General features: G+C 50.8%; 3 protein-coding genes and 1 pseudogene across 3 annotated transcripts in view; 3 read left to right on the forward strand and 1 right to left on the reverse strand.

The window, feature by feature from the left end:
* Positions 1 to 2,365, reverse strand: part of SNRNP25 (small nuclear ribonucleoprotein U11/U12 subunit 25) — a gene marked incomplete at its 5' end in the record, with an annotated part of 3,042 nt that extends 677 nt beyond the window's left edge. Inside the window, 4 exons of the mRNA XM_006914220.3 lie at positions 287 to 361; positions 941 to 1,046; positions 1,286 to 1,376; positions 2,117 to 2,365. Of these exons, the coding sequence (XP_006914282.3) occupies positions 287 to 361; positions 941 to 1,046; positions 1,286 to 1,376; positions 2,117 to 2,365 (521 nt within the window). The remainder of the gene's footprint in view (positions 1 to 286; positions 362 to 940; positions 1,047 to 1,285; positions 1,377 to 2,116) is intronic.
* Positions 2,366 to 2,494: 129 nt separating this feature from the next.
* POLR3K (RNA polymerase III subunit K) lies at positions 2,495 to 5,859 on the forward strand. The gene is made up of 3 exons (XM_006914046.3): positions 2,495 to 2,680; positions 3,806 to 3,893; positions 5,282 to 5,859. Exons 1-3 carry the CDS (start codon positions 2,570 to 2,572, stop codon positions 5,407 to 5,409), a joined length of 327 nt encoding a protein of 108 aa, XP_006914108.1. The 5' UTR covers positions 2,495 to 2,569; the 3' UTR covers positions 5,410 to 5,859.
* Positions 5,860 to 9,785: 3,926 nt separating this feature from the next.
* On the forward strand, positions 9,786 to 20,502 carry LOC102883479 (interleukin-9 receptor). Its single transcript, XM_025048415.1, is given in 10 exon segments — positions 9,786 to 9,813; positions 13,747 to 13,848; positions 14,170 to 14,281; positions 14,403 to 14,581; positions 15,109 to 15,254; positions 15,945 to 16,146; positions 16,681 to 16,786; positions 18,239 to 18,323; positions 20,013 to 20,327; positions 20,329 to 20,502. Coding segments are annotated over 10 exon segments (1,449 nt in total).
* A 2,645-nt stretch (positions 20,503 to 23,147) lies between these two features.
* Positions 23,148 to 23,263, forward strand: LOC112481618 (annotated as a pseudogene).
* The last annotated feature ends 632 nt before the right edge of the window (positions 23,264 to 23,895 follow it).

Raw genomic sequence — 23,895 nt, forward strand, 5'->3', positions numbered from 1 at the left:
CTTTCTTTCCTCTTCTTGGCTCTGTGTAGCCCTTAACTGCCACTGGTGAGAAGCAGTAGGGCCTCTCACACTGCTCCTCCCCTTCCCAGTCTCCTAGTATGGAGGGCCCCCAGCAGGAGGCGTCAGTATAGCCAGGGACTCTTCTAATCTGACAGATTCCCCAGGAATTGATTGAGCTGTGCCCTCTAGTTCCACATGCTATGGCAGAGTCCCAGCCCTCTGGCATAGCATGTGGAACAGCTCAGACGCCTCTCTGTATGTAGCTCAAGATGTGGCCTGAACTTACTCTCGGAGCTTCTTCCTGTCCTCTGTGAGTTTTTCTCCTGCAGAGGTCAGGTGGTATGTTCTCCACACATAGGACCTGCAAGATAGGGATTCAGGTAAACCATGAGCAGGATGAACTGGGCAGCTGGGATGCAGACGCTATGCATGAGAAGGGCTCATGGTGCTTAGCTTTGTGGGGCCCAAGGCAGCCAGCTTCCTCTTCTGGGCTCTTTTCCTGTACATTTCTGCACCAGGCCTGAGGCAGCTACAAGGAGGCCCTACTCTCAAAGGGCTGTGTGAGCCAAACACACCTTGTTAATGAAACAAGGAAGGGCTGACAGCACCCAAGTAATGAGGGGATAGGGCTGCTGATACCTGCACCATCTGTAACTAGGGAGACCACTTCTGGACACATCACAAATGCTCTAAGGTGTCTCCAAGTGAAGATATCCAACTGCCTAGGTGGGGTGATAAAGATGAAAGAGCAGCTGAGGCAGGACTCCCAGGCATGGAAGAACTTATCCTGTCTGAAGGCTCGGGACAGGGAGCGCATCACTCCAGTTAGTATTTCGTAGCAGAGCCCAGCTGATTAAAAAGCACACATCCAGCAGGTGTTCCTGTGGAGTCCCACACCAACTCCCAGGAACGCACTGTAAGGCGACACTGCTCCACTTACCAGCTGATGTGTTGAATGCCCCCTTCACGCTCCTGCCTGAGCTGCACATATCTCTGGATGGCCTTCTTCAGATCCAGGACCGTGGCGTTCTGTACTACAACCACAGCTGCAACCAGGGACACAAATGGGAGAAGATCCATGGTGGGTCCCGCAGCCACAGCCTCAGATGGCAGGAGGGGAACCCAGAAGCCCCGTCAAAGCTTGTCTTGACTGAGGCTCAAGTCTGAGCAGGGTGGGCTTATGGTTGCCCCCAACAACCCTGGGCATGGCCTCTGAATGTCCCACCGACCAGTCCCTGTAAAATCTTCAGACTGCGTGGCCTGAAGGGAGAAGGGCAGCACTTACGCATAACTTCTCCATCCATTTTGCATACTCGAACTGTCATTGCTTGGCCATATTCTAGGGCTATTTGGGAATTGACCTCTTCCAAAGTGACCTAGAAAAGACCAAGGGTGGAAGTAGTAGCCCTAGCTCTCTTTACTACCCCAAATAACAACAAAGAAGAGCTGATAGTGTCCAAAATTTTACGAAAGACAAAGGAAGGAATTCTTGTTTACATGTTAGTTTCTCAGTTTTTCAGCACCTCAATCTCATGTTTCAGCCACATTTTCTAGTTAAAGTCCAAAGTGGACAGAGGCTCTGGAGAAAGGAGCGTAGGAACAGGCAAGAAGAATGAACGGCCCTGGATCCTCTCATCCAAGGTGTGGGTAGGAGGACGAATGCTGGGCCTGTCAGTCCAGTATGAGAGCCTCTGATCACCAGGATCCAGGCCACGGCATGGGAACGAGGTTGAGGCAGGTGTAAAAATCCATGATGGATAAAATAATATGGAAGTTTGAGGAGGGAAAAACCAGTAATACTAATCTTGTCTTTATTATTTTGTTTCTCAAAGGCTTCTTTACACCGACTTTGAATTATAAACATATTGTATTAAAATGTCATGTGCCCTGGAGATGTTTTTTTGGGGGTGGGGGGCTTCCCTTTAAATTCCGCGCCCCAGGCAAGGGACTCGCTTGCCCCACCCTCGGTCTGGCCCTGGTTAAGACATACGTTTACGACCAGAGGTGCCTTCCCGAGGCCTCTGGGCCGCAGCCCCCGTCAGCACCCCCAGGGATCTGTCAACGCCCCAACGCACGGCCCGGCGGGACACCACTCCGGTACCCTGCCCGCGCACACCTGGATCGGGAGATCGCAGAGCAGTGGGTCCTGCACTACCATGGCGAGACCCTCCTGGAACACGTCCACCGCCTCGGAGTGCGGCAGTGCCTCCTCTTCGTCCTCATCGTTCTCCTGCGCCTCGGGCAGGGCAACCGCCTCCACCTCCTCCAGGGCGCCTTGCTGCAAACTGTGCTCCGCCGGGACCGCCAGTCCGCGAGCCGGAGCCTGCGCGCGCACGCGCAAAGAGAGCAACGCGCAGTTCCGCCATTAGGGTGTTGAGCGTTGGGGCTGCCGCGAAGACCAATGAGAAGTTCGAGGCTTGCCGCAGTGCTCACTGGGAGCGCGAAATCGGCGTGTCTATTGGTGGGCTGAAGGGCTGGCCCGGACCAATGTGAGCTCAAGGTGGGCATAGGGTCGGCGTCCGACCGGCCGCGGTGGCTGCCGGGAGCCTGCGGGGTCGATTCTGCCGTTATGCTGCTCTTCTGCCCGGGCTGCGGGAACGGGCTGATCGTGGAGGAGGGCCAGCGCTGCCACCGTTTCGCTTGCAACACCTGCCCCTATGTGCACAACATCACCCGCAAGGTGGGTCCCGGAGCCCGGCGCCGGGCCGGGGCACCTCCCGCAGGCCTCTGGCTTCCTTCCGCAGAGCTGTAAGCCCACCAGCCCCGAAGTACGCCTACCCTGGCCTCTCGGGCCGCCCTCTCTTTCACTGTCGCTTCCTGTCGGCTCTCCCTTCGAGGACACCCAGAATCCGGGCGTCTGTCCCTCCCCAGTGCTGTTACTCTGGGTTTTTGTCGTAAAACCTCTGAGTTTTTGTCGTAAAACCTCTCCTCGGGCTCCTGGCTCCCCCGTGGTCACACAGTGGCCAAACTGGTCTTGTTAACCTCTAAGTCAGATCGAGTCCGTCGGGTGCTCAGAAACCCTCAGCAGTTCACCAGCGCACTGAGTGGAAGCTAACGAAAGGGCTGACACCGAACCCTTCCCCTCAGACTTGCCTTTCTGATTTCACTTACTAAGGTGCTCCTTTGCCCCAGCAACACCAGGCTCTTGAATGATCTCCCATTATGCACATGGTACACCTTTACTTTTTAGAAGTAGAACACGTTGGTGCTACTTCACTCTTAATATTTGTGTACCACACCATATTGCTGTGTTGTGGGAATTGAGAGTCTGGAACTATGGGAAAAGTGAACTCTTATGTAACCCTGAAATTTCAAGTATGTATGGTTAATCTTGGGAAAGAAGCCAAGTGTGACCAGCTTTGAAAGCTTTCTTCCGTGGAGGGTAGGGGTGGTGGTGGTGGTGGTGGAGTGGCTGGGCTACCCAGCAAAGTAATACTCTTTGGCTTCAGTTGTATGTTTCTCTCATCTTAGTTTATCCAGTAATATCTTAGAGGTGTGAGAGAAGAGGAGGGTCTCACCTAAGACATTTATTTTCTTCCTGCTCTGGTGCTCTAGTCCTTGCAGAGATCCCTGACTGCCGAATCTCTCTCAACTCTTGGGGGGTATGCCAATGATAGATCCCCTAAATTCCAAAGGAGTGTCCTTCTCTGTGATAATGGGAACATTGTTTTCATTTAGTATTCCTGCAGTCTGTGTCGAAGAAAGTCTGGGGAGACACTTGAGGGCAGGTACGGAGGTGCGGTTTGGTGGCCTAGGTTTGTACTGTTCACTGACTTGGAAAGTCTGAACACTTGCTTTTTGTTAGGTAACAAATCGGAAGTATCCGAAACTTAAAGAAGTGGATGATGTGCTTGGTGGAGCAGCTGCCTGGGAGAATGTTGACTCTACTGCAGGTGAGAGGGGAAAACCTTTTCCATAACTGAGCTGTGGATAAATATGAGGCTGCAGACTGTGCCGCTTCACTTCAGAGTCTGTGATGTACTTATTTGAAGTGGGCTTCTAAAAAGAAAAAGTGTATTTGTTCTTTAACAACTTATTTGTTACTCAAATAATATTGGCACAAGCCTTGGAGTCATGCAGGCCTAGAAACTCAGGATGAGTTCTTACTGTTTCACAACCTTTCCTTGACCTCTCTCAAGCTAATCCAGATTGTGAGAGCGTAAAGTGAGTTACTCAGATGGTGAGAGCATAAAGTGAGTTACAGTGTTTGGCACATAACAGGCACTCAACAGGTTGTAACTACGAGAGCAACAATCACAAAGATTTGAGTCTAAGGAAAAAAATATGGTCTTTTTCTAATGCAATTTTAAAAGTTACTACCAGAAAGCATTGAATTGTAGTTTCAGGAAAAATTTGATTATTTCAAGTCTTAATTCATTTCTAGTAGAGATAGATGTGACCAAGAAAGGGCAGAGGAGAGCCTTAGACAACCTGTGTTGAGAAGAGGAAGAGCTAAATCAGATTAATGCTATCTCCTTCCCCCATAGACCAATAGCGACATCTGCTATGTTAAAAATTTAGCAATGGCGGAATTTGTTATTACAAGATGAATTACGCACTTCGTGTTTGAAATGGTGTTTGAGAGTGTTTGAAAGTGTTTTCATCATGAGCAGGGTTAGTTTCTCAAAGTGAAATCACTTTGAAGGTAAGTACGTGTCTTGGGGCACTCTAAAAGGTACGGGATGTGTGGTGAGACCTTGATAAGAAAGCCTGAGGAACTACTGCTACTAGTTTGTTTCCTCAGGCGCCAGTTCCTGTTTATGTTTGTTGCTAGAGGCAGCATGGTGAAGATCATGCACTCTGAAGTTAGCCTGCCTGTGTCTCAGGTCTGAGGTGGATTGGGGGATTGGTCATCCGTTCGGAGCTCCTCTGGGAAGATGAGTGGGTGATGGAGATGAACTTACTAGGGGGAATCTACAGGGTGTGGACCCTGTAATTCACACAGCAGCCACAAGTCACCTTTCATGTTGTTTCCAACCAGTCTCCAGCCAGATTTGAGAAAAGAAGTGGGACCCAGATTGGGGAGGAGGAGTGTTTTTCAAGCTCTCCCGGATTCCCTCAGTGTGGAGTGTTTTTCAAGCTCTCCCGGATTCCCTCAGTGTGAGAGCATACTGGGAATGAGACCACTGTTTGTAGCCTTAAATCATGGTACAAGGGCCACCAGCTGAGTGAGGATGGTCTTTGCTGCCTTTTGCATAACACCTACTTATATCAGGTGTATTGGTCACGAGCATCATTTTTTAAATAATGTGGGTCACTTGTTTATTTTTCTGGTTTCCAGAGCCATGTCCCAAATGCGAACATCCTCGTGCCTATTTCATGCAGCTTCAGACCCGCTCTGCAGACGAGCCAATGACCACCTTCTACAAGTGCTGCAACGCTCAGTGTGGACACCGCTGGAGGGACTAGGGCCAGGCTGGCCCAGCTGCTGTCATTGTCTGTTTACCTTGTTCCCTGCAGTGAATTTCCAGCCAGGAGTGTGCACTGTGTGTCCTGAGAGTCTTTGCCGGCTGGTGGAAAGCTAACCCTTTTAGGGTTGTTGGCCAGGGTGTCAGGAAAGGTAGCACATCTGCCAGTCAGTGGATGAATTCATTAATGTGCAGGGAGATGTAGTGTGTGGGGAGGAGTATCCATAACTAAAGTGCACTCTGTCTCCGGTTCTGTTCATTCTCTTTTACATTTATTGGACAATTGACATTCTGTCACCACCAACCAAGACTGTTAAATATTTATATTGTTTGTATAACTAATAAAACTTACTAATTTAGTATATTAGATGTCCCTAAATATTTAACTGTTATTAGCAGACTTATTTAATTAAAATTTATTCTGAATATTTAGTTAAAATGAAAAGTCTAATATTGCCTTCTCAGTGTTTTTTTTTGAATTTTTTTTTAATTTTTACCTTTTCAGTGTTTTAAATGCCATAAGAAGTAAATGAAAAAAAAAAAAAAGATGTTAAACCCCAAATCATGATTCCAAATTTGACTACTAAGGACTGAACTAGTTACAGAATTACTAATAACATGGGTTTAAATTTCTTCCTTATTTCTATTCTTGCTTCATAGGGTTGCAAGAAATGCAATACATTTCTTAGATACTATACTATAGTATCTAAGTAGGGTTGCAAGAAATGCAATACATTTCTTAGATACTATATTTTTATACTTTCTGTGTTCTTTCCACTCCGAAAAGAAGAAGGGCACTTTGGACTAGCTGGGGACAGGAGCCAGGTTATTGATGGATTGATTTGCTCAGGGCTTCAGACTTAATTGCTTTCTCAAATCTAATAATAAAGTCTCGCTTACGAAGTCATGGGACTTAAATTTATGTCCTTGATACAGATTTTTACTTTTTTGAGACTTGGTTTCTTTCCCAGAAATGGTTAATCTTTAAGCTTCACATGATTCTTTTTTATTGCAGAGCCCATTATCTCTAATTGGTTCTATTTCAAAACAGTTCGTTCTGGTTTTACAAATGTGATTTCATCATGTCCTTGAAATATCTTCCGCTTATGCCACTGATTTTATTTCCTCGGGTGCCAGTTCTTCCGTTTGCATTTGTCGTTAAAGGCAGCATGGTGCGGGTCTTGCACTCTGAAGTTAGGCTGCCTGCCTGCGCCTTAGGTGTGAGACCTCGGTCAAGGTGCCGAACCTCGGCCTTCACCTCCTAGTGTGTAGAATAGAGATGATAATAGTCAATTTCAGGGTTTACAAACTTTTTCTGTAAAGAGCCAGATAGTAAATATTTTAGACTTGTGGGTCGAGTCAAAATCTAGGAAAACACAAGAAAACAACTTCCACAATTTTTTTTAGGCAAAATTCAAACTAATCATAGTAATTAAATACAATATTTTGTATTGCAAGTCTGTTGATGAAAATAATGGATACTATTTTGCTTAATTGGGGTTCGAATTTAATGGTTTCTTTGTGTCATCAAAATTGAATGTACATGTGCAGCTGTTAATGCTGGTTAAGTGTGTGAAGTTCAGTGTTGACAGTCAGTACTGATGAGAGATGTAAATATTTTCCTCAAAGTATTTGCTGTTGAATAATACAGTGAAAAACCATAGGCTTTAAAGCATGTTTTACAAGCTTTGTCCATTTATGCTTTTTCATGTTTCACATACATTTTTACCACCATCAGTAGTAACACACATTAGCAGATTGCACTTTCAGTTATACTGAATTAGTGTTTTCTCAACTTTGAAAATATTCTTACTTGCAGTCTGTGTGTAGAAGCTAATCCTTCAGTCACTTCCCACCTCAACATTAAGGCATTGACTCTTTAAAGAAACAACCATTGAGAATTTCAGTAGCATCTGTGGATTCATCACGAGCCAAGGAAAATCACTTCAAAGCATTCACCTTTTAATTGACTATTAATGTTGCTGCCAGTGTCCTTTACTTTTAGAACAACTTTTCTTCAAAAGGCTGATAGTCTTAAATTTGTTTTTTTGGGACACACTTCTTGAGTCATAATTAAGTCACCATCAGTGGCTTTCCTGGTTTGGTGAACAAATGAGCCAGTTGGAAATTTAATTTGGTTGCCTCATTTTTAATTTTTGTGAAGAAATTTGTTGTGTATTGAGGATAGTGCCGGTGATGGGTGCTTAGTCTGGTAATGTTGACTAGTCTTAGCGTCACAGCATAGTAAACACAATCCTTTGCCATCCAGTTTGATGAAAAAATAATCCACTCTCCACTGTGCCTTAAAAACATGACATACAGAGTTCACTTTTTATTTTATTTTTTAAATTTATTTTTTAATATTTACATATAATTGCATAGAAACAAGACAGGAAGCACAGACTGCAATAAATATAGTGTTAATACGAACGTATATGATACTTATATGTATCTTTTTTTTAACACACTCTGTTGTTTTCCCAGGCTCACTGGAACCAAAGTGTCATGCTGTTCTAGTTAACTGGCTAGAGGTGGGGGTGGAGGAGGAGTAGGGGGTAGGAGGTGGGTCCCAGCAGTGACCCAGACATTCAACAGAGTTCACTTAAAATTCTTTTTAGATTTTATTTAGTTTTTTTGTTGAAGAAACATTGCTAATATAAATTTTAGGCATGCAACATTATTTGATATCCGTATAGTCTATTGAGTGCTCACCACCAGAAGTCTAGTTTCCATGCATCTCCATATATTTGACTTCTTTTACCCATTTTGCCTCCCCCCACCCCCTTTCTCCACTGCGATTCTCCTCTCTGGCTTTTTCCTTGCCATGGTTTTCTCCCTTTTGCAGCCATCATGTTCTCCACTTGTGGCATCATGGTGTGAGTGGTATGTTCTGCTGGTCTTAGGTTAGTAAATTCTAGCTTCAGCAAGGCAGGAGGGACCTTGACAGAGAAGGAAGCTCTCTTAAAAAATTTCTTACTAGAAAGAAATGTGATTATGTCTTTGGTTACTTCTAAGATGTTTCTTGGGCCTGAGCCTTTGCTTTTTCATCTCTGTGGGTCTGGTGTTCTCAGACTCGAGAGAGCTGCAGCTCTGAAGTATCCAAACCTTACCCAAGATGTTTTGATGCACAGAACACACAGACGCACACGTGTGCACACACACACAAACATAAGCACATATGCACACTGAAATGTGACTTATTTGGTACCACAAAGGACATATAGCTAGTAAGTGTAAGAAAAGATGCTTATCTTTACTAATTAAAACATTGAAATATCTGACTATTGGGTTGGCAAAGATTAAAAAGACTGATAATACTGTTGGTGAGGGTCACAGGTATTCGTACACCTCTGGTGGGAGTAAAAGTTGGTATGTTTCTGGAGGGCTACTTGGCAGTGTCTATCAATATTTTAAAATGCTGAATCTTAGACCCCAGAATTCCACTCCTAGCAATTTTTTGTACAGAAGTACCCGTCCTGGCGATTAAAGATCCATGCCTAGAATTATTCACTATCTTCATTTAAAATAGCACATACACACCTGAAACGGATACAATGTTATATATCAATTATATTTCAAAAAATTCAAATAGCCACAATCCACATGGCCATTGGCAGGGTTATGAAGCCATGGCATGTACTACTATTAAGGGCATGAGGTAGGTTTTTATGTGCTGATCTAGAAAGTGCTGAAAATAACCAGAGGAACAAGGAGGCTGTGAAGCTAATGGCACAGTATGAGTCTATTAAAAATATGCATTTGTTCGAGTTTAGAAATTACCTGGAGGGACTTGTGCGTACTCTCTCACGGGGGTTACTACTGGGATGAGTAAAAGGGGACTCTAATTTTTTATTTCCTTCTGTATTGTTTGTTTTCTTTAACTGAGACTTCATTACTTTAGGTTTAACACCCAGTCCACCCCCCAATGCTCACAGATTGCCTTAGCTGGAGGATGTAGAATCTGCACTTCTGGTCTCAGAAAAGCCTAGAAGGGTACGAGACTCACTGCTCTGTGCCTGGTCAGGGTCCTCGCCGCCTGGGACTAATTTAATGCATCTAGGAGGTGGTCTTTGGGAGGAATACAGCAATGGTCATCTGACAATCGATGGATGAGTCACCAAAGTCCACGTTTGGCAACCTTTAGTGTCATAGGGAATGAAAGGTGGTCCTATCTCATAATTCCTGGGTTTATGATTGATTAGTGGTGACAGTCGCCTCTCAGCTCTGCTTGGGCTAGCTGCTCAGCTATACGCTCGTGGTTTCAGATGTGGGCGGCCCGTGTCAGCCTGCTGTGCGAGGCTCACGTCACTGATTGCTGCAGCTATCTCCTGGATCAGGCTGAGGGGCTTTGCTGTGAACACAGGGACAGTCCTTGCCATGGGACCCAGCAGATGCATCTGGGAAGGTGAGTCTGCCATTGGAACTTCCCAACTGCTCAAGTCAGATGAAATTCAGAGGCAGGGCCCGAGGAAGAGCCTGTGGATGACCCTTGGAAGTGGGGCGTCTAGGAGCACCACCTAGTTTTACCTTGTCTGGTGTCCTTGCCTTGGGCATTTCCCAGAGATGGCAGATTGGCAGTGCTGACCACAGGATGACAGACTGTCACTTCCAGGCCCGTAGGGGTCGTGCATGCCACTGGGCAGAAGGAAGGGCAGTGCGTTTGTCAGGCAGTTTCTAATTATGAAAGAGACTTTGCTTCCTCAATGACTGAGCTGACCTTCGAGGGGGATGAGTGAGTGAGATCAGACATTCCAGGGCCAGATAGTCTCAGCTGTGACAGCCATGAATGGAGATGACGTCCAAGCCCTGGGGTTGGTAAAGTTCCTCCCAAACTCCCATACCTTTGGGGGCTTTAGGTCAGAAATGGGTCTGGGGATCCTCCGCTTGGAGCTGTGGATGGGGCAGCAGATGTGGATGGGATTCCAGAAAGAGGGTCAACTCAGCCAAGCAGAGAAAGGGGAGGAGAGGGCAGCATCTGCAGAGAGTGTCAGGATGTGTTTCTTAAACAGTTAGGGCTGGCGCAGGGGGTGCAACATAAATCGGATCAGTTCTCCTGATGTAGGGAGGCTGCAAAGGGACAGCGAGGGCTACTGGAGAAGGGTGAGGGGCATTATGTCTCCGCATTCAACCTCCAGTCTCCCCGGAGAGAACTGCCAACACCCTTATTCTAACCTTTGCCCACTCCCTGCCCACCCCCTGCTCCTGTCTGGTCTGGCTGGGGAGACAGACTAGGGGGCTCAGGGAGGGCTTCATGAAGGAAGAGGCACGTGATGGGAGAGGAAGCCAGAGGGGACGGTGTGAGAGAAGGCCAGGAGGTGAACTTGGGAAGTGCAGGCCTGTGGAGCAGATGAGCAGGGACCCAGGCTCCCCTCTCCCTCTCTGTGCTCCTTTGACTTCCATTCAGCCCTCTTTCTTCCCCTGCCCTAGGTTCCCTCCCTCTGTCTGTGCCCTCGTCCACCCGAGGCCCCTCTGGGTCCAGCCCTTATCTCTCCCACCGCTCCTGTCTGGTATGTCTATGTTTCTCAGACATGTGCTTATAGGTGAAGCTGCCCCCGTCCCTGCTCACCACATTCAGAAAACTCTCCTGGGCACTGCTCCAGCCTTCTCTGTACCCTCTGTGGACTCACCCCAGCTGGCCTTCCTGCCGTGATCTCTTCTGCTCCCTGCCCTTCCCCACCTAATGCCAGCATCACCTGTAGAAGCACGGTGTCCTCGAGCACTTTCTGCCCAGCAGCATCTGTGCTTCCCATCCGTGCCATGAGTGGCCAAAAGAGGGAGTTGGTTTCTGCTCCCATTTCTGGCCCCATTTTCTAGTATAGTCCCCAGGTCCTTCAGGTTCCAGCTGCTTCTGGGAGGCCAGGTCTGAATTTATTCCTCCTCCCCCAGCAGAGAGAAGACAGAAGATAAGTGTCCATTCAATTAGCAGCCCCATCCCATCCACTTCTGTGTCTGTCAGCTTCTTGTGTGAGTGAGGAGAATAACAGGATATCATGTTCTCCCTATGAAAAAATATTAAATGACTCTGTGTCAAAGGGGATAGTAAGTGGATGCAGTAATTGGTAGCCAACTCAGAGGGTGTGCTGCAAGGCACTAAGGAGCCCAGGGCTACCCTGCCAGCTCCTATGACAGGCCAGCTCTGGCCTGGGATTCTTCCTCAGGTGAGTGCTCAGGGCTCAAGGGCCAGGGAGGGTGAGTGGCTGAGTCTCTCTGGAGATTTGCCCCTGGTCTGAGAGTATCTGTGAGTCCTAAGGCAGGGATCCAGCTGCAAGGCAGCCCACGGCTTCATGATACATCAGGAAACCACGGCAGGAAAGCTGACCTCAACCCCGAGGCCATGGAGGAGATGAGATTCTGAAAAGGGACCAGAGTGGTTGTGGGCTGAAGACTGTGTCCATGGACCTAACAGGGGTAGGGCAGTGCTGGGTGGTAAGGTCAGGTAGGCTCCCCAGCATGCCTGGAGGTGTCAGAGGGCAGCTCTGTCTCAAGGGAGCAGACACTGGCTTCCCCTCCTCCTGAGACCTGATATTATTGTCTGAGCTGTGATTAGGCTCCCGGTGTCATCCCAGTACCTCTTATAGGCCCAGGGAATATGCAGGTGGGGGTTTAGGCACCACCTGGCTCAGTGTCTGCCGTCAGAAACAGAGGTGGCTCTGACTCAGTAAAGTTTGTCCTTTTGCATGAGGAGCCCTGAGGAAAGAGATCAGTGATACCTTGGGGGAGCTGGGTACCTCGCAGCCTTGTGTGGGAGCTAATGGGTCACGTGCCGAGAACAGAGGTGACAGGTGCCAAGTATTGGGCAAGCCCTGGTCTCTCTGGCCTCAGTTTCCTCATCTTCCAAAGGGTGGTGGCCCCAGCCTACCCATCCTACTTATAGATGCAAGGGTTTTCTGCAAAGTAAAAGCAGGGACCATCACCCTAGGATGATCCTGCCCAACTCTCTGAGGCTCCCTCACAGTAGGTCCTGGCCCCTGAGGCCTGCTGTGCTTCGAGCCACCCCATTCCATACTCTCAAGCCACCTGCTCCTGGGTTAGCGCATGGCTGGGCGGCCCGATTCTGCACGGATGCAGGTGTCCCTCCACTGCTAGGGCAGTGGTCATCCACCCTGGAGCCTGAGTTTAGCCTCTTAGCTGAAAAGTGGCTACCGTGCCTGAGGTCCCCAAGGTCCTATGCTCTCTCTGATGCTGCCCTCACATACTCTGTTGTCAGGCTGCACGCCCATCTCCATCTAGTAACTAGCAACTGCTGCAGGAGGGGACAGATGAGTGGGGCCAGGTGATGCTTCGTTCTAGGGAAGGGCGAGGTCTTCCTGATCGTTGATCTTAACAAAGTCTGTCCTGTGGGTACACAGATAATCTGCTGGCCCTGCGGGGTGGGTCTGGAGTGCTATCTACTGTCTAGAGAGCGTGTGTATGCCTGCATCTTTTTGCTTCCTTATCACTCATCAGGCTTGCGTAACCCAGCTGGCCCTGCTTCCTGCTTAGGAGCTATCAGTGTACCATCTGGAGCTGCAAATGGGGTGATCGAGTGTCAGCAGCCTTTCTGCATGCACCCAGGCACTTCCTAACATGCAGCTCCTTGTCTCCAGCTAACCTCTGGTTACTCCGGGGATGCCTGGGGCTTGGGCCAGCACCTCCAAGCAGGGGTGTGACAGAGTTTAGGATGTGCCTTTATTGCATGGACACTCCACTGCCATCCTCCTACACCTTCCTGGAGCAGAACGCTGGGATAGGTCTTTATTAAAGGAGACAAAAAAGATAGAAGCTATATAGAAGTTAGCTGTATGACCCAGGGCAACGCACTTCCCCTCCTTGGGACTCAGCTCACTGGTCTGTGAGCATGGATAGTCTTTCTACCTGACAAGCGAGGGAATTCCAATGCACGTTACACAATGCATGTTCCACAGTCGGAACAGGGTGTGATGACAAAGAGTTCATGAAATCATACCTGTGGCTGATCCCAGCGCTAACAAATTCCCTATCTCTGCTTCCCCTGCAGTATGGGATCTGGCCACAGGGACAGGGAGCTAGGCTGACAGAGGACACCAGTGCCAGAGAGGAGCCTTCTGGGCAGACTCAGGCACTTAGTTGATTCAGCGTCCAGAACCCAGGAAGAGTTTGAGGGCTCCCTCTTGTATGCTGTAGCCAGGAACTTTGGTCAGGTTGACTGATGTTCCTGAGCCTCAGTTGCTTATTGGTGCAGCTCGGATGGTGGGGCCTAACCTCTTTCTCAGGAAACGGTGAGTGTGTAGGCAGTGACCCACTCAGAGCACTCTGTTGGGGAGCACCCCTCACAGGTAGCATTTCCTCACACGGAGTCCCTCGACCCTGTCCCTTGCAGGTTGGACCTTGGAGAGTGAGACTCTGATGCGAGGGATGGGCACCTGGCTCCTGGGCTGCGGCTGGGTCGTCTTGGGAGTCCTGGCACCAGGGGAAGGAGGAGGTGAGGGAGCTGGTGGCTGTGTGAGGTGGGCAGGGGAGCGCTGTGGGGACAGGGCTGTCCTCTATCAGACTCCACAGGGGAAGATTTGGCCCAGACTGTGCTGGGGCCTGTCCTTCAGGAACCAGCCTGGACTTCAGTCCCACCCATGTACCATGGGTCAGAGCCCATGACCTTCCAGGTCTTCCAGCCCTGCCCTTGATGAATTCTCCTGGTATCATTCTCTGGGGACTGCGCTGTCAGGGTATCAGCTGTCAGATCCCCTCCCTGCCCAAGCCCTGCCCTGAAGCAGCCACCGTGGGCTCCCAATGTCACTGTTTCCAGGGCTGGGGGCTGGAACTGTCACCTGCCTCACCAACAACATCCTCAGGATTGACTGCCACTGGTCTACCCCAGAGCTGGGCCAGGGCCCCAGTCCCTGGCTCCTCTTCACCAGGTGAGGCTGGGGGGCCAGGCCCACCTGGGCCAGGGGCAGGGGTGAGGATAGGGTCCCCATGATAGCGACAGCAGGGGGCTGGCTGGTGTAGCAGCTTGGTGTTGACACATGCTCTTTCTAGCAACCATGCGCCGGGCAGCAAGCACAAGTGTGTCTTCTGGGTCAGCGCGTGCACTGTGGTGCTGCCGCCCGAGGAGGTGCTTGTGCCTTCTGACAACTTCACCATCACTTTGCACCGTTACATCTCTGGGAAGGAACAGGTCAGCCTGGTGGACCCCCAGTACCTGCCCCGGAGACATGGTAAGGCCTGGGTAGGGCAGCTTGTCCAGGCATATCCTGGCTGCACAGGTGTCAGGAGCAGGGCTCTGTAGACTGTAACCCTCATGCCTAGCGAGTGCTCTTGGTCCCCCACCAAGGGAGATCCAGGGCTAGGGTTCAGGCTGGGCCTGGGAGGGGAGGGCCCGCTGGTTACTGGAGGGGTTAGATTTTGAAGGACGACAAAGATGCAGGACTTTGAATTGGGGCCGGGGCTGCAGCTTGAGTCACTTGAAATGCACTGCGGTCACAGTAGGAAGGGCTCCAGTGAGACACTGGGAAGAACCTCCAGCAGCAGCTTCTGAAGGAGAGGGAGGGCAAACTTTGAGAATCACCTTGTCTGGCTACAGGGGCTGGAGGAAATCACTGCTGTCCTGTCTTACCTGTGCTTCTCTGGACCAGCCTCCCAGTGAGGCACCTGGTCTGAGAGAGCTTTGATCATGGCTCCCCAAGGAACCTTTCAGACCCCCAGTCCTGAGCGTGTTGACAGACACCCCCTCGTTCTGTTTCAGTGAAGCTGGACCCTCCCTCTGACTTGCAGAGCAATGTCAGCTCTGGCTCTTATGTCCTTACCTGGAGCATCAGTCCTGCTTTGGAGCCGTTGGCCTCGCTACTCAGCTATGAGCTGGCCTTCAAGAGGCAGGAAGAGGTTTGGGAGGTAATGCTCGGGCTGGCTACCCTAGGGCCTCTCTCTCTCCCGGGAGCAGTAGCCCAGGGCCACTCCTCATCCCACATGAGGAGAGGAGGGGACCAGAGCCAAGACTATGTGTCAAACGTGCACATGTGTGTTTGTGTATGCAGACATGTCTGTGTGAGTGTGCCTGTGCATGATTGTGTGTGCATGCAAGAATGGCGAGTGTGCCTGTGTGGGAGTGAATATATGTGTTTATATGTGTGAGTGCTCACGGGTGACCTGTGTGTATGAGCGAAGAGTGTGTTCGTATGTGCGTGTGTGTGAGTGTGCTAGCAGGTAGATGAGTGGAAGCATGTGCCCGTGGATAGGTGTGTGCATACATGTCTAAGTTTGCCGGCGTGTATATGGTCGTGAGTGTGGTGAGTGTGCCTCTGTGTGTGTGTGTGCGTTCTCAAGGGCTGACAGACCCCCTGTCCCGCCCTCGGCAACCCCTAAGTCTCTTCACCCCACAGCAGGCCCAGTGCAAGGGCGCTAGCAGGTAGATGAGTGGAAGCATGTGCCCGTGGATAGGTGTGTGCATACATGTCTAAGTTTGCCGGCGTGTATATGGTCGTGAGTGTGGTGAGTGTGCCTCTGTGTGTGTGTGTGTGCGTTCTCAAGGGCTGACAGACCCTGTCCCGGCCTCGGCAACCCCTAAGTCTCTTCACCCCACAGCAGGCCCAGTGCAAGGGCCACATCACTGGGGTGAACCGGCTCACCCTCGAAGCTGTTGAATTGGGCGGCGATTCCACCTATGAGGCCAGGCTGCGCGTCCAGTTGGCCACCCTGGAGAATGCTGTCACGGAGCAGGAGCGCTACGAGGGCCAGTGGAGCGAGTGGAGCCAGGCCGTGTTCTTCCCTTCTCTCCAGAGACAGGGTGGGCGCTGTGTGGCTGCTGCTCTCCGGGAGTCTGGGCTGGGCCTCCCTTCCCCTGTCGGTTGCACCCTCCCACCCTTTTACCTTCCTGGGACCCGTCCCTGAGGCCGGCACGCCTCAGGTTGACCACCCCAGCCTGGAGATCTGAGGTGCGTATGGAAGAACAACCACTTGTCAAGCTCGGCTTACCCGGGAACCTGTGGTCAGTGGCTATGACTGGCAGCGAGTGTGGCCCCGGGCTGCCCGCCAAGGCCTGGTGCTTCTGTCTCTGGAGACTTGGGGAGGACTGGGCTAACCTTTGTGCACAGAGGTGCTTTGGGAAGGCCACTGACCCCGATGACCTTGCAGAAGGGAAAGGCAAGGCCCAAGGGCACGCGATTCACCACAGGTACTTTAGCAGGCATGACACAAACCTCCAAGACCCCTCGCAAACTCTCCACGTAGGCCCAGAGCCTGGGGTGCCTTTGCCATGTAGGTTTGGAAGAATGTCCTGGTGCCGAGGCTGCTCACAGCTCTGGGCCCTTCCTGCTCACAGACACTCTGATCTCGCCTTTGGGGCAGCCCAACAGCATCCTCGTCGCTGTGACCATTTTTCTCCTGCTGACCAGCATGACTTACCTATTGTTCAAGTTGTCACCCAGGTCGGTAGCCAAGGGCTGTGTGTGTGTGTGTGTGTGCATGTGTTATAACATGTGTGTGTGTGAGAATTAGTGTGTGCGTGTGGATGTGTGTGTGCGTCCCTGTGTGTGCATATGTGTGTGGTGGGACACCCCTCCCCCTGTGTTCCTCCCCTCCCCACCATCAGATCCTGGGTGGAAAGGTTTCAAGCCTCTGCCTTGGAACAATTGGGAATTCCCAAATTGCCAGGTTTTGGGGTGGGGGTGGTGTAACCCCAAAGAGCCAAGGAGGGACCCAAAGTCACTGGGTCACTGGAAACCAAGTTGCCTGAGGTCTTTGCCTCCAGCCCCTGGAGGTGCTTGGTGGTTTGTTCACTTGTTAACACATGCTATGAAAATGTAGTTTTGGGCATCCGGTGTGCACAGGATCCAGTTCTCCGCTCCGGTGGATGCTCTGGAGGACACGAGGGCCCTCCTGAAATAAGCCATCACGCATGTCAGGTTACAAGGAGGACCCACAGGAAACTGGTTCAGACAGGTAGCAGAGAAGATGAGAGGAGGTGGGACAGAAAGAGCAATGGGCTGGGGGCTGGTAAGGGAGGGGGTTCTATGTGGGGCCTGATAGGTGTGGCTGAGAAGGTGGAGGAGGGTGCCAGATTTGTCTTTGGAGCAAAGGAAAGCACTTGAAGTGTTTGTTTTAAAGCGTGTGTGACATGATCTAGTTTATATTTTGAAAATGGATTGTTGGGGTACGAGGGGATGGGAGAACCTGCTGGGAGGCCAGTGGTGGGGTCCAGAGAGAGAAAGTTTGGCTTGAGCAGATGAAAGAAGGAGAGAAATGGAAGGAATTGCCAAGACTTAGGAAGAGAAATTGGGAGGAATATGTGGGCAGAGGAGATATGATTGGTGACTCCTGATGTCACTCCTGAGGTGGGGAACTGGAGAGCGTAGGCCCAGAGGAGGTCGGTGAGGTTGATTTGGACCTACTGAGTTGGAGCCCTGTGCCACATCCTTGAGGGAGGACCAGTAGGCCCAGGGCAGATGGATCCGGTGCTCAGGGAGAAGTCGGGAGGGGCGAGGAGTTGCCATCTGTCTGTGAGTGACGCAGCTAGGGTTCCCGGAGGTGCTGGTTCCTTCTGTGGGTTGAGGACGCAGCTGGTTATTTTTATCCCTGCACTCAACACCACAGCTCACCTTGTAAAGGACATATGTCTTGATGTAAATCAGTTCTATGGGATGGGTCATTACCCAGGGAGGCTACCAGGCTACAGGGTACCAGGTGCAGGGCCTTGCTCTGAGTGCGGGTGTGGACCCAGTGAGAGGAGACAGTATGACAGCAGCATGGAAGAGGCAGGGCTGGTCACTTGATGGTTGGAAGAGAGCTAAGTTCCCTGCAGTGACCTCATGCTTCCTGGAGTTGGGCCTCTGGGGAAGCCCCTTCTGAGGAGGCCTCTGACTGTCTTCTCCTGGCCTCAGGGTGAAGAGCACCTTCTACCAGAATGTGCCCTCTCCAGTGGCATTTTTCCAGCCTCTCTACAGTGTGCACAACGGGAACTTCCAGGTGCGTGCACTGTCCACTGCAGGGGGCTGGGGGCAGAGCAGGGGATGCCCGAGTATCTGGTCTGCAAAGGATGTGTGGGCTTTGGGTGAGGGTTGAGGTGAGCATGGGGGCCCTTCTCAGTGCTTTGAGCTTTTTTTTGGTATATATAGTGGGTTTAAATTTACACACTGTGTCTCAAATGGGCAAAAAAGTTTAGCTTCATTTTTTATTGCTGACTTCTTTTTGTTCTCTTGTCTCCAATTCCATTGTTGATGGGAAAATGTACTTTTCTTGTGACATTATCTGTCTCTTCTAGTTTGCAGCAGCCCCTTTGAGGCAAATGGTCAGTTCAAGGTGCAAATGATGGAGACTGTCTGCACTTGCCACGTCTCATCCTTTCTTAATCTCTGAAGGCGTCTGTGTCTGGTGGCAGTAGGGAGGGTCTCTAATGTTTGATCTGTACTTGGGGCTCTCACTGGTCCCTCGGCAACTGCTCGGGTGGCCATTGTGGAGTGCCTGGCCCCTTCTGATCCCCCTGGGTAGTACACTGGCGCCTTGGCCAACGAGTAAACTCTACACTTTCCCCTTCATGGGATCCTGGTGAGTTCCCATAGGGCAAAGGCTAGCTGAGAGCTACCTGGAGGATTTCATTAGAACTTCCATGCAGACCTCTCCCTTCCTGGCCAGCCTAGCAGTTCTTGTTCCCCTGGTGGGAGGAGGGATGGGAAGGAAGGAGCTCTCATGGGTGGTCTCTGGTTCCCACACTCTCAAGCCCCTCACTTTGGGCAAAGGACAGGAGGCAGTGCTTCCTGGGGTCCACTAACCTGCCCTTTTCGGGATCTCCCCTTCTGATGTTGTATGGCTTCCTGGCCCAGCCCTTTTCTCTCTCAACAGGGAGCCTAGTTTTCAAGATCTTTGTTCAAAAATATCACTTGAAGCTTAAAGCTAGGTACTTTGTCCTTGGAGGAGTCCACCTCTTTCCCCAAGGCAGTAGATGTGACAAGATCCTTGAGACAGCTGAGGACAATGGCTGAGTGGGACAAAGATTTTGACTGTCCCTGGACTGTGTCATCTGGGTTGCAGGCAACGAGCCTCGACTCTGTAGAACCATGACACCGAGGGCTAATTAGAGACCTCGGGGAGCGGTCTGGAGCCATAGCCCAGCAGTGACCGAGGATGTGGTGTGTGGCACATTTGGTGGAGACGCCTGGTCCCACCTAGGGAGCAGCTTTCTTTTGCAGGTGGAGGGGGCCTCCTGTGGCCCCATGGAGAGGTCCAGGTTTGCCTACCTCAACCCAAAGGCGCCAGTCCCAATAGCATCTCTTGTCTCTGTGTGTGTGTGTGTGTGTGTGTGTGTGTGTGTGTGTGTGTGTGTGTGAGAGTGGGTGTTGGGGTGAGCTCTATAGCTGCTGAAAGTGCCTGGAGCAGCAGTCAGGGATTTTCTCTGTCCTGGGTACCTGTCACCATCTGTACCCTGTTTCAGGCTACTGTGAGCACCAGGCCCTGTGCTGGGGGAGTGGTGAGGGGCCTGAAGGGACTTGGGTTCCATGCTGAGGCTGGCTGGCATGTGGGGGGAAGACAGAATGTTTTGGGCATGAGTGCTGCTTGGTCTCTTGGTATGGGTGTAAGGAATCTTCCTGGAGGGGGAGGGGAGGCTGCTCCCAGGGTGAGTCCTGAACACGCTGTTTGATTCCACGTGCTCTGTTCCAGACCTGGGCAGGGGCCCACAGAGCTGGCATGCCGCTGAGCCAGGACTACGTCGGCGCCCCACACGGAGCCTTGGAGTCCAGTGTCCAAGAGGCCATCACGTCGCTTACCTATGACCCGGCGGATTCCTGGCCATCTGTGGGCCTGGAGGAGGAGGAAGGCACTGGCACCGGCCTCCCAGCAGACGTGTCATCAGCAGTCCTGGGATGGGAAGGGCAGCTGCAGGCCTACCTGCCACAGGAGGAATGGGTCCTTGTGAGCCCCACCAGGCCAGCTCCCCCACAGTCAGAGGGCAGTGGCAGTGACTACTGTGCCCTGACCTAAGGGGTGCCACCCGTTGACCACTCCAGGAAACACACAGAGCTCTGAGCCTATCCCAGCCTTAGCCTGTGGCCTTTCCTGCGACCAGCAGAACTTGGATGCTCAGCAAGGAGCGAGCTGTGTGGGAGCTGGTCCCAGGCAGAGACAAGGCCCTGGTGAACAGGCCACATGAGGATCTCCGGGGCGTGTTCCTCTCTCCTACCCTTGGCAGACAGCCGGCTCAGTCCTGAAAGTTCTAGAGCTTCGACTCGGCCAGCTGCATCATGTCCATTTTGGGGAAAATGTAGCTGACCCTTGACTGAGACTGGACCTTCTAAGGAGAGCCACCTATGCAGTGGTCAGATGTGCTGTCTGGATGGAGGCAGGAGGTCCCTCTTCCTTCCTTTCTGTTCAGTACCTGTGGGGAGAGGCCTCTGCCCTAAGCATCCTGTCAACCCCTACCCCCCAGCTTTCTTACCTGCTTTCTGGATTGATCTTAGGCCCCTAAGAGAAGAAAGCTATTGGCTCCAGAGGCTGTTCTGCCCTCACCTCCTCAAAGGGCCAGCTACAAATGAGATGCTGTGACAAGCCTGCGTGTCGTCTCTCTGTACCTTCCTGAGGTATCTCCCCTACTGAGATTAAAAGACATATAATGGCCGTTCCAAACTGCTGATGGCTGGAAGGAGGGCCCAGGGGAGATATGAGGGTGTAAGGTCTGGCTATTCCTGGGCTTTTCGGGCTCCTGGTATAGCAAAGTGAAGCCTCAGTGACCAGCTGCAGGGAGGCCAGCCCCTGCCTCTCTTTGTCCTCATCCTCTCGTGGCTCCAGGAGGCTAAGAGCTGTGTGGCCAGAGTGCCCAGATAGTCAAGGCTGGAAGTGACCACCCAGCAGTGGCTTTGGCCCATCAAAGGCCCTGCTTCTAACCCTCTCCCACCCCCGGTGCTCTGGAGAGAGACTGGGGGACAGAGCAGGGGTGCCTGGAGCAGTCTTCCTAAGGCTGGCATAAGAAAGCGCCACAAACCAGGTGGCTCAGAGCGACAGAAAATTGCTGTCTGGAGGCCGGTAAGTCTGAAAGCTGGGTGTCGGCAGGGCCGTGACAGTGCTAGGAGAGGACCCGTTCGGGGCTCTTTGCAGCTTCTGGTGGCTCCTTGACTTGGGCAGCATAGCTCCGATCTTCACAAGGCGTTTTCCCTGTGGGCGTGTCTCTGTTCATATCCCCCATGCATAACAACAAAATCATAGTGGATTAGGGCTGATTCAAATGACTTCATCTTGAGTTAGTCATATAAAAAACCCTATTACCGTATAAGATCACATTTCCAGGTACAAGGGGTTAGGACTTCAACATATGAATTTTTTTGGAACACGATTCAACCCATAGCAGTGTCCCTACCTCTGCAAGTGATCTCCACCGACCTGCTGGTCCCTCCCAGGACACCCCCATCACTCTCACTGGGTGCCTGAGGCAGAAGACCCTGTTCTACCTGGCTCCTGGACTTAGGGCTGGTGCTGGGGGTTATCTGCCACGTGAGAGCTGGGAATGGACAGTTCTGGGGTTGGAGATGCTGACGTTTTGAAGGTAGGATAAAATGAAGGCCTGTGCTCTCTGGGTGCTGAGCCAGAGAGACAATCTCCCTGGGAGGTTTCAGTGTCCCCGTGGCCTGGGCAGATAAAAGCACTTATAGCCCCAGGACCCCAAAGGCAAAGGCCCCTTCTGGCTCAGACAGGCACCCAACTCCCCTCTGCATGCTTGCGGAGCCCCTGAGGTTTTGTGGGGGGCCTCAGCAGAGCCAGATCTTGGCCAGCAGGGGCAAAGCAGGACCTAGATATATCTTTAGTGTCCAGAAAGTGGGAGGGGTGTGTACAGAAGTGAGGTGCAGAAGTGGTTCGACTCTAACCAAATATAAAAATATGAGTGCAAATCCACTTCCTGGAGCTGACCCCTGGGGAACCCCAGAGTGGTGTATTTATAACAGCATCTGTGTGGTTCATGTCGCTTCACATGGGACCTGGGCTACCTGCATGATTAGACAAGCGACCCCCATAGCTGGTACACCTCTTCTGTGTGGCCAGAGATAGTGTTCATTTGACTCACACACTTGTTCTAGGTGGCACCTGGAGCCCTAATTCTGGGCTGGAATCTGAGTGTGAAGCCACTTTGAGGCTGTGTGATTGATTGTCAGTGAGTCACACCTGCCCTTCAGTACATGGGACTGACAATACTTCATAGAGTTGCTGAGCAAGAAGCCTGCACACCGTGATGCTCAGAAAATGCTAATTTCTTCTTACTGAGATGAGACAACTGTCGGAAACCATGTGCCAAGATCTGGTGTACAGCAGAGCAAGATTCGAAAGATCTTGTGAGCCCTGACGAGGAGGTCCCTGATTGCTGGGCATCTATGAAGGAGTCAGAGAAGGTGGCCGGCGAAGGGAATTATGACGCTGCTGGTGGGTTGAGGAGTTGAGTGGACAGTATGGCTGGAGCACAAGTGTTCAAAACGTGACTGGCCAGTCCCCAGGCCATGGCTGGACAGCTGAAGCCTGAAATGCCAGGCTAGGGGAGTGGTGGGGGGATGAGAGGGACTCACCGTGGTCAGGAAATGCCATGGATGGTTTCTTTGCTTTTAATGAGATAAAATTAACTGTTTTAAAGTGGACAGTTCAGTGACACTTCGTATATGCATAATAGTGTGCACCCATCACCTCCATCTAGTTCTAAAATGTTTTCATTGCTCCGAAAGGAGATTCCCGGATGTGGTTCCGTAGTGTAGCGGTTAGCACGTCTGCTTTACACGCAGAAGGTTCTGGGTTCGTGCCCCAGCGGAGCCAAGGTCCATGGTCTACGGCCATGCCACCCTGTATAAGCCGGATGTCTGATCTCCGAAACTAAGCAGAGTTGGGCCTGGTTAGTCCTTGGATGGGAGACCACCTAGGAGGACCAGGTGCTGTAGGTGTAAAAAAAAAAAAAAAAATTAAAAAAGAAAAACCACAAAAGGAGATTCCCTGCCCCATATTAGTTGCTCTCTACCTGCCCTCCCTCTGACCTTGGGCAAGTACTCCCCTATCTTCTGTTCCTATGGGTTCAAATATTCTGGATATTTCATATCAATGGAATCATGTAATATGAAATGTTCTGTGTTTGGCATCTTTCTCTTAGTATAATGTTTTTGAGGTTCACCTACATTGTAGTGTTAGTACCTCGATCCTTTTTATGACGGAATGTTATTCCATTGTTTGAATATGCTACCTTTAGTTTACGGACATTTGGGCTGTTGCCACCTTTTCATTAGTGTGAATAGCATTGCTGTAAACATTTATAGACAAGTTTCTGTTTGAATACTTCTTTTCAGTTCTTTCGTGTATATTCCTAGGAGTGGAATTGCTGGATCACATGGTAATTCTGTGTTTAGCTTTTCGAGGACCTGCTAAACTTTTCCACAGTGGCTGCGACATTTTACTTTCCTGTCGTTAATGTACTAGGGGGGTTCTAGTTTCTCCACATCCTCGCCAACTCTTGATAGAGTCTGTTTTTTTTTTTTTTTGTAGTAGCCACTCTAATGGTCATAAAGTGGTACCTCACTGTGGT

This window comes from Pteropus alecto, unplaced genomic scaffold (assembly GCF_000325575.1).
Source record: "Pteropus alecto unplaced genomic scaffold, ASM32557v1 scaffold44, whole genome shotgun sequence".
In the NCBI taxonomy this organism is placed as follows: domain Eukaryota; kingdom Metazoa; phylum Chordata; class Mammalia; order Chiroptera; family Pteropodidae; genus Pteropus; species Pteropus alecto.